This window comes from Periplaneta americana, chromosome 3 (genome assembly GCF_040183065.1).
Source record: "Periplaneta americana isolate PAMFEO1 chromosome 3, P.americana_PAMFEO1_priV1, whole genome shotgun sequence".
NCBI lineage: Eukaryota > Metazoa > Arthropoda > Insecta > Blattodea > Blattidae > Periplaneta > Periplaneta americana.
In genome coordinates, this window is record NC_091119.1 from 125,125,908 (window position 1) to 125,140,751 (window position 14,844).

The 14,844-nt window shown below is 43.1% G+C and overlaps 1 protein-coding gene across 3 annotated transcripts in view; it reads left to right on the forward strand.

The window, feature by feature from the left end:
* The first annotated feature begins 461 nt into the window (after positions 1-461).
* The window catches only part of LOC138696505 (nuclear RNA export factor 1-like), a 38,194-nt gene continuing 23,811 nt past the window's right edge, over positions 462-14,844 (forward strand). The window contains exons 1-5 of one of the 3 annotated variants that reach the window (XM_069821551.1): positions 462-597; positions 1,365-1,540; positions 4,244-4,330; positions 11,017-11,127; positions 11,877-12,018. In XM_069821551.1, the coding sequence (XP_069677652.1) occupies positions 1,397-1,540; positions 4,244-4,330; positions 11,017-11,127; positions 11,877-12,018 (484 nt within the window). In that variant the 5' untranslated portion in view covers positions 462-597; positions 1,365-1,396. Of the gene's footprint in view, positions 602-1,350; positions 1,541-4,243; positions 4,331-11,016; positions 11,128-11,876; positions 12,019-14,844 lie in introns of all 3 variants that reach the window. The other 2 variants (XM_069821552.1, XM_069821553.1) reach the window with 2 other exon arrangements.

The following is a 14,844-nucleotide window of genomic DNA, read 5'->3' on the forward strand; positions in this document are numbered from 1 at the left end:
AATCCCGGCGAAACATCAACTCCCTTTAATGGCGGCCGAACATCGGTTCAAATTTGTACTCTACAGTAGCGCCATTGGTAAAAGGTAAAGGTATCCCCGTAACGTGCCATGAAGGCACGGAGGTAGAGCCCCATGCTTTCCATGACCTCGGCACTAGAATGAGGTGGTGTGGTCGGCACCACGCTCTGACCGCCTTTTACCCCCAGGAAAGACCCGGTACTCAATTTTATAGGAGGCTGAGTGAACCTCGGGGCCGTTCTGAAAGTTTGGCAACGAGAAAAAGTCCTGTCATCACCTGGGATCGAACCCCGGACCTTCCAGTCCGTAGCCAGCTGCTCTACCAACTGAGCTACCCGGCCGCCAGCGCCATTGGTGTCTCTAGTTATATATTACAAACTCTTTGAGTGGGTCTTACTTATTTTTTTTATTTTCACGAATTCTTACGCATTTCCGATGTTAGACTGACGGGGATACAATTTGTGTGTTGGCAACACTGATTCGAGCAAGCGGTATGACACTATGGCGGTTGTGTAAACAATAAACATAAATTTTATAACTGAAGCCCAAACATGAGTGAAGTGATTTACTTCATCTGTAGTGAGTAAGCTAATAAGCAATATTTCCAATACGTATCTAAACAAATATAAGTGAAACTAGCGCAGAGGTAGCTTCTGTAATTTCGGAAGTGAAAATCGCTGAATTTGTAAATGTTTTTTTTTTATTTTTATTTTTTTTTTTCTGTGGAGATGCAGTTGATCGAACGTGCAAGACATAAAATTAAAGTCTGGTAGTTCTAGAGGACGATCTCTCCATGATTTTTTAACTTTTTTGTCACAAACGATTTTATGCTCAATCTTTCGAACGTTAACACAATTTTCGGGAAAAACGTAACTCCAAACATAATTTCAGCTGTAATCTAACATAACCTATCACAACATAAACTAACCTGACCTTAACTAACTCCAGCTAGGCAGCTAAACTAATCTAACCTGGTAATGTTACGTTAGCTTAAGTTAGGTCGGGCTGTGTTAGGTTATGTTAGGTTACAGTCGTAATTATGTTTCCCAAATTTTTTTGTATTACCTTTCGAAAATCGTTTGTGAAAAAAGGGAAAAATTTCAGAACACGAATTCCTTCCTTTCCCTCTTCAAAATTCCAACCTTGTGCACACAAAATAAATTCGTAAGCATGATGATGCGTATTCGACAAACGCAGACAAATCTGCTCTTTTTAGTATTCTAAGATATAATTGTCAATGAGGAATCCGTATACTGAAATTTTCTCCAAATGTTAAAAAATGCCAAGCAGTTGTTTAATAGAGAAAACGATGTACAGTGTCTTAATTTTCAGGGTTGATTTTGCAGGTGTAACAAGAGATGATTAAGTTACAGTAAAAATGAGTGGAAGAGAAATATCAATGGACCTGTCAACTACTGCAGATGAACGAGTTGTGTTGGACAGCACAAATTTGCCACGCATATTTACAAAACTCCACCGTATGCTGTACAAGGACAAAAAGGATACATGGCATATGTTCAGGGTCAGTTAAGAGTTATTCACAATTATTTGGAAAATTTTAATTTCTGTAGGACAGTATTCAATGATGCTATGGAATTTCCTTATAATCGATGTTTAGATATAAGCTGATTTGCTATTTTTGTTTGAAATATATTTTGTGCAGACACTTTATTATTGTTTATGTGTGTAGTGGGCTATATTTATAATGAAACAAAGTTTAATAATTCAGTATAGCAAAGAAGAGCCAAAATAAAACAACTTGCCAAGTCAAGCTTAAATAAGCCTTAATTATCCTGTCTCCAACAACAAGCATACAAACATTAAAACTTGATTCTATATGCAGTTTGATTATGCAAAACTATAAGGTAAAACTTGTTAATAAAATGTAACCCAGAAATGAATCTTTCAAATAAAACTTTCTCCTGTAAAATTTAATTTTTTAAACTTGGGCTGTTTTGTTGGGGACCTCAATTATAAATATTCAATTTCATATATACTAAACTAATATCAGAAAGAATTACTATAAAGGAAGATGTGTATCTTATGATTTTGTACAGAGTTAATTAGATGTTTAAATGTTACAGTTATAATTTAACTCACACATCTTTCGTCTTGAAATTAACAGTAATAAATTCCCTGATAGATAATGCAAAGAAATGTAACGAGTTCAGGACTATCAGACTGATATCACACTCGGTGAAGATTCTTCTGTGAATACTGAATCGACGTTTATATTCTAAGATGGAAGAACAGTTGGAAGAAGAGCAGTTTGGCTTCAGGAAGGAAAAGGTATGAGAGATACAATTGGACTGCTACAAACAATCGGCGAAAGATACCTAGAGAAGAATAAAGAAGTGTAGGCCTATGTGGTATTTCTGGACCTAGAAAAGGCATTTGACACAGTGGATTGGAATAAACTGATGGGGATCTTGAAGAAAATTGGCGTGGATTGGGAAGAAAGAAGACTGTTCAGTAATCTTTATATGAAACAAGTCAAAGTCAGGATAGGAGAAGAAATGTCAAAAGGAAGTGAAATAAGGAGAGGAGTACGACAAGGATGCCCTTTATCATCTACCCTATTCAACATTTACTTGGAGGATTTAGTGAAGAACTGTTTTCAGAACATGGGAGGAGTGATAGTGAGAGGAAGAAGAATAAAGTCTGTAAGATTTGCTGATGATATGGCGTTGTTAGCAGAAAAGGAGATGATACTAAGGGATATGCTATTAAAGTTAAATGACAGCTGTGAGCAGTGTGGAATGAAGATAAATGCCAACAAGACGAAGAGCACGGTCATAGGAAGAAAAATAAAGAAGGTAAACTTGCGAATTCTAAATGAGTCAGTAGAGCAAGTGGACAGCTTCAAATACTTGGAGTGTACTACGAGCAGTAATATGAGCTGCTACCAGGAAGTCAAAAGGAGAATAGCAATGGCAAAGGAAACTTTTAATAGTAAAAGGAGCATCTTCTGCGGACCTCTGGAGAAGGAACTAAGGAAGAGATTAGTGAAGTGCTTTGTGTGGAGTGTAGCATTGTATGGGGCAGAAACATGAACATTATAACGAAGTGAAGAGAAACGACTAGAAGCATTTGAAATGTGGATGTGGAGAAGGATGAAATATGTAAAATGGACAGAGAGAATAAGAAACGAAGCTATGTTCGAAAGAGTGGGTGAAGAAAGAATGGTGCTGAAACTGATCAGAAAGAGGAAAAGGAATTGCCTGGGTCATTGGTTGAGAAGAAACTGCCTTCTGAAGGATGCACTGGAAGGAATGGTGAACGGGAGAAGAGTTTGGGTCAGAAGAAGATATCAGATGGTAGACGACATTAAGATGTATGGGTCTTATGAGGAAACAAAGAAGGCAGAAAATAAGAGAGACTGGAGGATGCTAGGTTTGCAATGAAAGACCTGCCCTTGGACAGAACACTATGAATGAATGAATGAATGTAATGCAATGAAGTGCTTTGTATGGAACAGAAACCTGGACATACGACAAAGTGAAGAGAAGTGACTAGAAGCATTTGAAATGTGGATATGGAGAAGAATGAAGCATATGAAATGGGCAGACAGAATAAGAAATGAAGTTGTGTTGGAAAGAGTGGATGAAGAATGATGCTGAAACTGATTAGAGGAGAAGAAGGAATTGGTTGGGTCACTGGCTAGGAAGAAACTGCCTATTGAAAGATGTACTGGAAGGAATGGTGAACAGGAGAAAACTTTGTGCATTTGTGTGTTCTCAGTTTCAAGCAGAAAGTTTCTGCTCATGGAACGATGGATGAAAAATTCTCTCCAGTGCTGGAGATCGAACCTGGGTCCCTGGTTCTATGTACCAAGTGCTCTAACCATTGAGCTACTCTGAAGTTCAATCCAGAACACTGGATCAAATCCCTCTCCTCCAGTGTTATCAACTTGAGTGCGCTTCTTATATAATGGTAGTTGACTCAATATAAAAAAAAAAAGTCAACATACATGTCGAACTCGGAGTCAGGTCACAAAGGGAAAAACACTGGAGGAGAGGAATTCGATCCAGTGTTCTGGATTGAACTTCTGAGTAGCTCAATAGTTGGAATGCTTGGTACGTAGAACCGGGGACCCGGGTTCGATCCCCGGCACTGGAGAAAATTTTTCTCCTCTAATATTAATTAATAATTAATTCCCTTTCTTGTTTGACTAATGCTGACCTTCCTACCAACTTGCCTTAATCCATTGCTGTCTATCTTGCAGATCCTAAATGGTAGTTCATATGAAAAGGAGGTCATTTTAAGAATCCTGATGGACTATGCTGATCCACTGGTTTTTATTCCAGTTTTGGTAAGTATTAAATTGTTGTTTAGCATTCGAATTTTGTTTTGGCCCATACTGAATATTACTACAAAATGATCAGTTGTTGAATAGTAATTGTGTTTTCAGATCTATATTCTGACACCAGTGTAAATTTTTATACTGAACAACAATGTAATTTTATTATCTCAACAATAGGATTTGCTCTCCACACGGTAATACAGTATTCGTTAGTGCACTCCACAGACGACAATGACAATTTACTTGAACTATTACGAACAACAATGAACTGTTAATCTTAACTAATATTCACAAAGCACTATTTACAACACAGAATTGTCAGTTCTCAGTTCACAGCTCGTTTGTCTTGGCTAGTTCTTCTAGCTCAGTCACTCGCGTTCACAGAATCTCGAACCCCAGACCTTCAGAGACGATCCGCTGAACTTCGAACTCAGGTCCCCCAACTGCGGTCCACTGCACTCGAACTCCAGGCTTCAGGCTCCACAGTTACGGACACAACTCAAGTCGCGCTCTGGTCTCGAAGCTGGCTTCACTGCTACACAAGACTAACTCACTTACTGTCCAAATCTGCCTGTAACAACACTGGCTTACTGACGGGCTGACTAAACTGCTCAAGTTCACTCGCGTTTCTTCTTTTATAACTAAACCATAGTTACGAGAAATTTCTACGGGTGTCCAGAGATAGCTCTCTCGAATTATCTGGATATCTCCACTTCGACGGACATCTGGACGATTCGGGATGGTCCGTCCCCCCCCCCCCTTCACTCCGCACGTAGCAGTTTGCTTCCTTCCTCACTCGGCAAGTAGCAGATGCGCGCGCAACCTCCCCTCGCCGCGTTGCCGAAATACACCCCCTCTGCCCTCTCAGCATGCAGATGCTCCCCGTACCAGCGTTTCGTCTGCCATGCGCCCTGTCGGACACGCGTTCGATCCCCGGTGCAGCTTCACATTGCTCCCTCCTTAGGGCTGCTCGTCCCGGGCAGTCCCTTGGTAGGCTGCTAATCGGTCCAGATGCACCACCATGATCTTCCCTCGAGGTTGTCGCTGGATGCGGTACACCACGTCGTTGATCCGGGTGACCACGCGGTATGGTCCACCCCAGGCACGCTGCAGCTTTGGTGATTTTCCTTTGGTCCTGGTAGGTCGATACAGCCACACCAGGTCGCCCTTCTGGAATCCTGCAGAGTTGGCTAATCTGTCGTAGCGCACTTTCATCCTGTCACTGGCCATCTTCAGGTGCTCTCTGGCCAGTTGGTGGACTCCATTCAACTTCTCAGTGAGTTCTGCCACATAGTCGCTGGCTGGTCGGCGCTGGGTGGCGTGCCAAACAGCAGATCACAGGGCAGGCGCAGCTCTCTCCCGAAGACCATGTTTGCCGGTGTCATCCCTGTTGTATCGTGGACCGAAGCTCTGTAGGCCAAGAGGAACAGTGGGACTCTGGCATCCCAGTCTCGTTGATGGTTGGACACCACCTTCCGCAGGTGCTCTTCCACGGTTTTGATGTAGCGTTCCACCATACTGTCGGACTGTGGATGGAAGGGAGTGGTCCTGGTTTTATGCACCCCCAGACGGTCGAGCAATTCTCCCATCAGGTTGGATTCGAAGTTGCGCCCCTGATCGCTATGCAATTCCTGGGGCACCCCGAATCAGCAGGTGAAGTTGTCAAGCAGCGCGTCGGCCACTGTCGAAGCCTCTTGGTTGGGAATTGCGTACACCTCTGGCCATTTTGTGAAGTAATCCATGGCGACTAGCAGGTAGCGGTTCCCGCGATCCGTGACCGGGAACGGTCCAGCAACGTCGATGGCGATCCTCTCAAAAGGAGCTTCCACGTTGTACTGCTGCATGGCTCCCCTGCTGCGTGTCCTTGGTCCGCGACTGGCTGCACAGGTCTCGCATCTTCGGCACCATTGTTCTGTGTCGGTTCTCTGATGCAACCAGTAGAACCTCTGCCTTAACTTGTCCAGTGTCTTATTGACTCCCAGGTGGCCTCCAGTCACTCCAGTATGAGTCTCCTCCAGCACTTCCTTCACCTTGCTCCTGGGCAGGACAAGTTGTTCTATGCGGGTCCTTCCATCGGCCGACTCCCAAATCCTCTTCAGGATACCGTCCTTGACAGTGAAGGATTCCCACTGGGCCCAGTAGCTCTTGTAAGTGGTGCTACGGTTGGCGATATCGGCCCATACTGGTCTCTGGCCGGACTCCACATCACGTAGAAGCTGTCCAATGTTTGGGTCCTCCAGCTGCTCCCTCCTTATGGCTGCGTTATCCCATCCTGGGCTCGGCTGGGCAGCAATTGCTCGGACTGCGTGGGCGCCATCCCGCTCTTCTACTTTCAGGCAGTGTTTGCAGCCATCCGGGCACGGGCATCGTGATAAGGCATGAGCATTGGAATGTTTCTTCCCTTGGCGGTGTTCAGAGGTGAAATTGTACTCTTGCAGACGTTGAACCCAACGGGCGGTCTGCCCCTTCAGATTCTTGAAGCCCAATAGCCAGGTGAGTGCAGAATGGTCTGTCCTCAGATGGAATTCCTGGCCATACAAATATTTGTGGAAATGCTTCCGGGCTTCCACAATGGCAAGAAGTTCTCTACGCATAACACAGTAGTTTCTCTCAGCCTTGGATAGTGTTCGGCTGAAGTAGGCAATCACCCTCTCTTGCCCGTCCTGTTCCTGAGAGAGTACTTCGCCGATGCCTACATTGCTAGCGTCCGTGTCGAGCGTGAACTTCCTTCCAGGGATGGGATATCCCAGTACAGGAGCAGTGCAGAGCGCCTCTTTCAGCAACTGGAAGGATGACTCCTCCTTGTCCGTCCACTGGAATTGTCATTTCTCCTCGGTCAGCTGGGTTAGAGGCTTAGTGATGTTGGCGTACCCAGCTACGAACCTTCTGTAATAAGTGCAGAGGCCGAGAAAGCGGCGCAACTCCTGCTTGTCCCTCGGTCTCGGCCATCTTCTGACGGCTTGCAGCTTCTCCGGGTCCATGGCCACTCCGTTGTTCCCTACTACGTGCCCCAGGTAGCTGACCTTCTTCTGGAACAGATGACATTTCTTCGGGTTCAACTTCAGTCTGGCTTGTCGCAGTCTCTCGAACACTTTCCTAAGGTTCAACAGCTGTTCGCCGAAAGTCTTGCCGACCACGATGACGTCATCAAGGTACAGCAAACAGGTGTCGTATGTCAGGCCTCTCATTACGGACTCCATTAGTCTTTGGAATGTAGCCGGGGCGTTGCAGAGGCCGAACGGCATAACGGTGAACTGCCATAGTCCCTGGCCTGTAGAGAATGCCGTTTTCTCCTTGTCCTCAGGATGTAGCGCCACCTGCCAGTATCCTGACTTGAGATCCAACGTCGAGAACCACTCTGCTCCGGCCAGGGCGTCCAAGGTGTCGTCAATTCGTGGAAGGGGAAAGCAGTCCTTCTTGGTGACGTCATTCAGTCTTCTGTAGTCCACGCAGAAACGCAGGTCCCCATTCTTCTTCTTCACCAGCACCACAGGTGATGACCAAGGGCTGTCGGATTCCTCGATGACTCCTCTTGCTTTCATGCCCTCCAGTTGGCTGTCAATCTCCCTCTGTTTAGCTAGAGGGACGCGTCGAGGAGGTTGTCTGATTGGGCGAGCATTTCCAGTGTCGATGCGGTGCTGAACTTTCTCCGTTCTCCCGTAGTCGTTTTCGGACAGACTGAACACGTCTTGAAATTCTGTCAGTAGATCGTGGACTTGTCTTCCTTCTCTTTTGCTTAAATTCGCCGCCAATTCTCGAGCCAGCTCTTTCAGTGATGGGTCTAGATCTGGACGTGGTCGGTGATACTCGTCGTTATCTGCCAGAGACGCCACAGACACCACCGGCTCGACACTACCTAGTACAGTTCCACTAGGCACCTCCTTGTCCCGATTGGTGACATTCAGGACCCTCACCGGTACCACCTTCTTGTTCGGGAGTAGGGATCTGGCCACATAAACCCCATCTATCGGAGTTGTTTGTGAATCGAGGAGCAGGTTTCTCTTAAGTTGTCCGTCCAGTCTTGCCGTCACCACCATCTCGCAGCCTGCTGGGATTGTCACTTGATTGTCCAAGGTGAGTCTGCTGGCCATGGGTTGGTCTTCGACGTCCCTCAGGAACACTTCATCCTGACCAAAACGGAGGATACGGCGCCGGACGTCCACCGTTGCATCGAAGATCCGCATGGCGTCGAGTCCCAGGATGACGTCTTCAGTGATGTTGGCGACGAACACCCACATCTCCAGTCTCCTCTTTCCCAAGGTCAGATCCAGGAAAACCTCTTTTTGGATGGGCAGGTTCTCGCCTGAGGCAGTACGTAGCTCATACCGGCGCAGCGGCGTCCTCCCAGGTAGGCCACGCACGACTTCCGGTCTGGCGATAGTGAGCGACGCCCTGGTGTCTACCAGTACTCTGCATGGGCGGCCCCTTATCCATCCGTCAGCAATCAGCCCATCGTCGCATCTTCTGTTAACCATGTTCAAGATCAGCCGAGGAGATGGTGATGACGGCGCCGACGTGCCCCTCATCGCATCGGCCCCTTCTAGTTTTCCTGTTTGTGACCAGATCGGTCACAGTCCCTCCTCAAGTGCCCAGGTTCGCCGCAGGACCAGCAGGTGGGCACTCCTCGTCTCCGTTGCTCGGGTGACTTCGGTTGACGTTCCTCGACGTCGGCCGCCGCGACGCTCCTAATCCGGTGCGATGCCGAGACGTTCGCCATCAGCTTGGCTGCCTCCACCCTGAGGGCCGCCGTCAGAGCTGCGTTGATGGTGCGATGCTCTGCCAAGAGTAGCTGTTGTCTAATTTCAGGGTCTCAAACTCCACTGCCGAAGGTGTAAGCCACCTCTCCAGTGATGAAGTCAGTAGGTAGGTCCCTGAGGGCCTTATGGGCCAGTTGTTCCACCGCCATCGCAAATTCTTGTAGGGACTCGCCTGACTGTTGGACCCTCGTCTTCAGTTGGGTCCTGAATGCTGCCGCAAGTTGATGGTCACCATAACGTCCCTCCAAGGCCGCCATTATCTCAGCAGCTGTCCCATCTTCTGGAATGCTGTGAAGAATCTCCGACGCCTGTCCCTGAAGCGCGGTCAGCAGTTGAGTAGTCTTCTCCGCTGGCGTCCACCCATTATGTGCCACGGTAGCCTCGAACTGGCGACGAAAAATCGCCCAAGACGTTGTTCCGTAGAACATCGGCGTCTTGACGTTCGAATGTCTGGCTGAAGGTGATAGCTCTGCAGGACCACTATATGGAGTCCCCAAATCCGTTGCCATTTCTTGCATAGCCCGTCGAACCTCCTCGGCAACTATCTGTTTCTGTTCTTTAGCCTGGCGATCCACCAACGCGAGGATGTGCTTGTTTTCTACAGCATGTTGGTCCATCATCACACTCGTTTCCTCTTGACGACGTTCGAGAGCGCGAATTTTGCCGTCAAAATGGTCTACATCCTGTCTCAACTCGGCTACTGTCTCGTTTATAGTTGTAAAATTCTGCTTTAGTTTATCCAAATCGGCCTTAAGTTCGTCTTTCACGATGGCGACAATTCCATCTACTTGGGCCGAAACGCTTTCAATTTGCGTAGTGACGTCATCTTTCACTCTGCTAATGTCGCCTTTCATCTCCGTTTTCACTTCACTTATGTCACTTTTCATCTCCGTTTTCACTTCACTTATATCGTTCTTCATCTCACTGATATCGTTCTTCATTTCTGATTTTACGTCACTTATGTCCTTTTTCATTTCTGCTTTCATTTCCGCGATGGCTTGCAGGATCTGCTGTAGGTTCTCCATTGTCGATAATATCCCGATTCAGACACCAGTGTAAATTTTTATACTGAACAACAATGTAATTTTATTATCTCAACAATAGGATTTGCTCTCCACACAGTAACACAGTATTCGTTAGTGCACTCCACAGACGACAATGACAATTTACTTGGACTATTACGAACAACAATGAACTGTTAATCTTAACTAATATTCACAAAGCACTATTTACAACACAGAATTGTCAGTTCTCAGTTCACAGCTCGTTTGTCTTGGCTAGTTCTTCTTGCTCAGTCACTCGCGTTCACAGAATCTCGAACCCCAGACCTTCAGAGACGATCCGCTGAACTTCGAACTCAGGTCCCCCAACTGCGGTCCACTGCACTCGAACTCCGGGCTTCAGGCTCCACAGTTACGGACACAACTCAAGTCGCGCTCTGGTCTCAAAGCTGGCTTCACTGCTACACAAGACTAACTCGCTTACTGTCCAAATCTGCCTGTAACAACACTGGCTTACTGACGGGCTGACTAAACTGCTCAAGTTCACTCGCGTTTCTTCTTTTATAACTAAATCATAGTTACGAGAAATTTCTACGGGTGTCCAGAGATAGCTCTCTCGAATTATCTGGATATCTCCACTTCGACGGACATCTGGACGATTCGGGAGGGTCCGTCCCCCCCCTCACTCCGCATGTAGCAGTTTGCTTCCTTAATCACTCGGCAAGTAGCAGATGCGCGCGCAACCTCCCCTTGCTGCGTTGCCGTAATACGCCCCCTCTGCCCTCTCAGCATGCAGATGCTCCCCGTACCAGCGTTTCGTCTGCCGCCCGCCCTGTCGGACACGCGTTCGAACCCTGGTGCAGCTGTCACAATATGTTGAATGTGGGACTTAAGAAAGTGTACTTCTATTTGTGAAAAATGTTTAATGTCTTTCCAGTATAAAGAAGAGGGTCCTGACTCTTGCTTTCTAGCATGTAATTGTCGTGCAGCCATAGAAAAGTTGATAATACGCTCTGGTCTTGCGCTTGAAATTCCTAATGGTCCCAGTGTAAGTACGACATTATAGATAATAAGATAAGTTTTATTTCCATTGCAAGAATTAGTTTTATTGATGCTTCGTTATCATTCTCTCCTATGTTCAATTTCATAATCTTTTTCACTAATATTCATTATTACACTTATCCATTTTCATGCTCTTGCTCTTATTCACTTCTCTACTAAGCTTCTCATCTGTGTATATATATATATATATATATATATATATATATATATATATATATATATATATATATTTCTTCATTGTCGTCATTGGCCTCATCATCGTAATCTGTTAGATTTGTAATGAGGAACAGTTCTATCATTCTTGCCATCATATGTTGGAACCAATTGCACTGATATTCTTACCATTTACTTTGTGTGTTAAACTTTTAATATACTCTTAGTTGTATTTCTTTGATGTAAATTCTCGATGCAGTCTTAAAAGCACTTTTTGAACTGCTCCCATTGTCGATACTACTTTAAATTCTGCTTTGTATGAAATATCATGTCTTATTTTTCTTTACCTGTTTTGTTCAGTTTTTTTAATAATCTGTTCAGAAACAAATCATAACTTATAAAATAAGACAGTCCTTAGAACAAGTGTCAACTTTTAACTACATTTTTATATTTAATTTACTGTTCATGGATGAGGTTTTGGAAAATGTACTTCTTAATTGTTAAATGGTCTGATTTTTTATGTCTTGAGTTAGGTTTGTGTTAAAGTTGATGACTCAGTTATACTTCTCTTTTCTTTGCCAGTTGCAATTGCAGATTGTGCTTGGTTATGCACCTATTACTGAACTGCGTCTCAATATGCAAGATATCTTGATCAAAGTAATTGAGAAGAGATTTGATGCAAACAAAAAGCATCTCAATCTATCAAATTATCACAAAGATACAGGTATGTCGTAAGTAATTATTTTTTAAGTGTGATATTTTTGGATACCATTTTGATATTCCCAAATAGGTGTATCTGATATTTATTTTGTTTTAAACCAAGATAATTTGTAGGATCCGACATAATCAGTGTTCTTGACACATCTTACAGTTCACAATGATGCTTACAGGAATATATTGTAAAAGTAATATTAGTTTCAAAGCCACCTTTGTAAATTATTCTGGCGCAACTGTAGCAATATATGATGGTTTCTCACCAAGATATTGATTCCCAGTAAAATTTGTACGATTTTTTTATAGGCAGAAGGACTGCAAGCCAATATTTCTCTTGAGTACTGTTATTTTCATTTTGCATCTACTCTGTTTATCACATTGTTATTATTTCATCACTTCTGAACAGCTTCTTTATTTTAAAAGAAATGCTAGATACTGTACAGCCATTCCGGGCAAACTGGGAATTCCAATGAAAAAGTCTTTTTTAAAAATATTTGTGTATTATTAGTATAAGCTATAGATAAGTCTCTAAAATTAAATATTCTTATGTTTTATTTTCAAAAGGAAAATATTTTACAAGTTTTATGGGCATTGAATCTAAATGGTCTTGGCTGGGTAATACATAGGTACTCTTTTCTTTCCCTGAAGTTTGCAGCACTTACTCACTGTTAATTATGTTTTCAAAGAGCTATTCTTGAAATATTTTGAGAGTCTGCACTGTTAATTACAGAGCTCCAGGATCAAGGAACTTTTAATCTGTACTGCATCGTTTCTGCCATTTATTTTCAGTAGTTTGGGTTAATAACAATTGTTATTGCAATTAATCTTGCAGTTAAAGTGAATATTTTGGCTTAGAAATGTCACAGTTGTTTTGAAACTGGAAAAATGAAGGACATTAACTCATCTGTAACATCCGTGACATGAGAGAAACAGCTATAAAATATTTATCGATTATGTTTTTGTGTATTAATTTAATACCATAACATTTACAAAGCTTTCACATGGACACTATGAGAATGAATCTCTTTTTGCTTGAGGCAGAAACCTGAGTATTACACTTTTTGTTATTAAGGTGTGAAGTGAGTTCAAAAATCTTGTAACATCCATGAGGGAACCTTTTCTTTATTTTCTGGAATAATAATACATTTTATTCAACAACTTTTTTTTCTGTAAAATGATACTGATCTTTTAAATTGAGTCTAATAATAAAAGTTGACAAAAGTCATCTCATTTTCAATATATATAGTTTAGAAATAGTAAAAATGTAACATCTGTGACAACTGGAATGGCTGTGTAGTGAGTAATTTTCTGATGTATGTATTTATTTATAAAGATAGTATTTAATTATTAATTTTCTTTACGTTTCTGAAGATCATGATTGAAATAAAATTATCGTGGATACATTACACATTTTGTGTTATAAAATAGGAATTTTTTCTTCATCATTTTCTCCATTGTGCAGTCTTCAGGAAGAAATGTATCAGAATCATCTTCAGCAGTGTCAGTCCCTTTCTCTGAACCTACTGTGTGAGAAATATTGGAGAGCTTTATTATATTCGGTTAAAGATCGTTTGTATTCAGTCCATTGTCGTGTTGTCTTTGCTATATTAAATAGCCTTTTTGTTTTCTTCCTCTTATTGGCAAGGTCTTGGTTCCCCCAGGGCACATTCCTGGTGACCTTCCTTGTTTTAAGAGGACAGTTATCATTGTGTGCAGGGATAATTGCATCTTGCAACTGCCCTGCAGCAATTTCTAAGTCAGAAAAGTCGTTAATCCTACCGTCCATCTTCACTAGATACTCGGCTACGTCTTCCTTATAGGAACCCCAGTCGGTCCTCGGATCCTGTTAAGATTCGTCCTGTTTAAAATTTTACATGATAGTTCAAATTGGATGTATTTATGGTCTGAACAACTTACATCCTCAGACACATGTCAATTTTTAATAAATGTACCCAGGTAATTGGTAACCAGATAAATTCCTGCCTTCTAGAAGTAACAAAGGTAGGTCTGATACTGATACTTGCTATATCCAAGTTATTAGATACAGAGACTGATCTCTGTTGTTGGTGTCTGAGCTCCCTCACGCAGTGTGATGAGGTTTGCATCACAGCTGATGACCAGGTGCGAGCCCTCTGTTGACACCTGGCCACCAGTTTCTCCACATCTCTGGTGGGTGGTGGATTGATGTCATCATATGAGAGATGTGCCAATCCAAGAACTATCTCCCTCGGTCCCTCCTCGCTTTGTTATTTTATTTTGACTGCCGTAAGATCCCTAGAACAAAGGTTCATTAACGGCAGTATTTTTGTATTATTTTTAATTCTAATACAGTTTCTTGGAGTCTTGGTGGTTCTATTGTATATCAATTCCCCACCAGCCTCCTTGAGACTTCTAATTACACCTTTGTAGCACCAGGGTTCTTGGATGAGTGCTATATCGCAGTACTTCATCTTTACACATAAGGAAGATGATACCGTCCTACTATGATGTAGATTTACCTGCAGTATCCTCATCACCGGTCTCCCAGTCCTTCAATTTTTTTTTTTCAAGTGATCCTTCCAAGGCCCCAAAAGGCATTGAAATCCCCTTTTTACAGTTCCTTATAAGTAGGGTACGGATTTTTAGGCCGTTAAAATGTAATGTTAGGTGCCTAAAATAGGCTTAAAAGTGTAGGAAATAGTCTCTAAAGAATTGAAAATAGGCTCTAACAAATAATAATGTTTTCTTTAAAAACATGTTCCAAATCATCAGGAATTCACTTCTAGAATTTAATAATTTTAAATGCTTATACACCATTACCACCACTATTACTAAAAGTACAACAACAAATATCTAA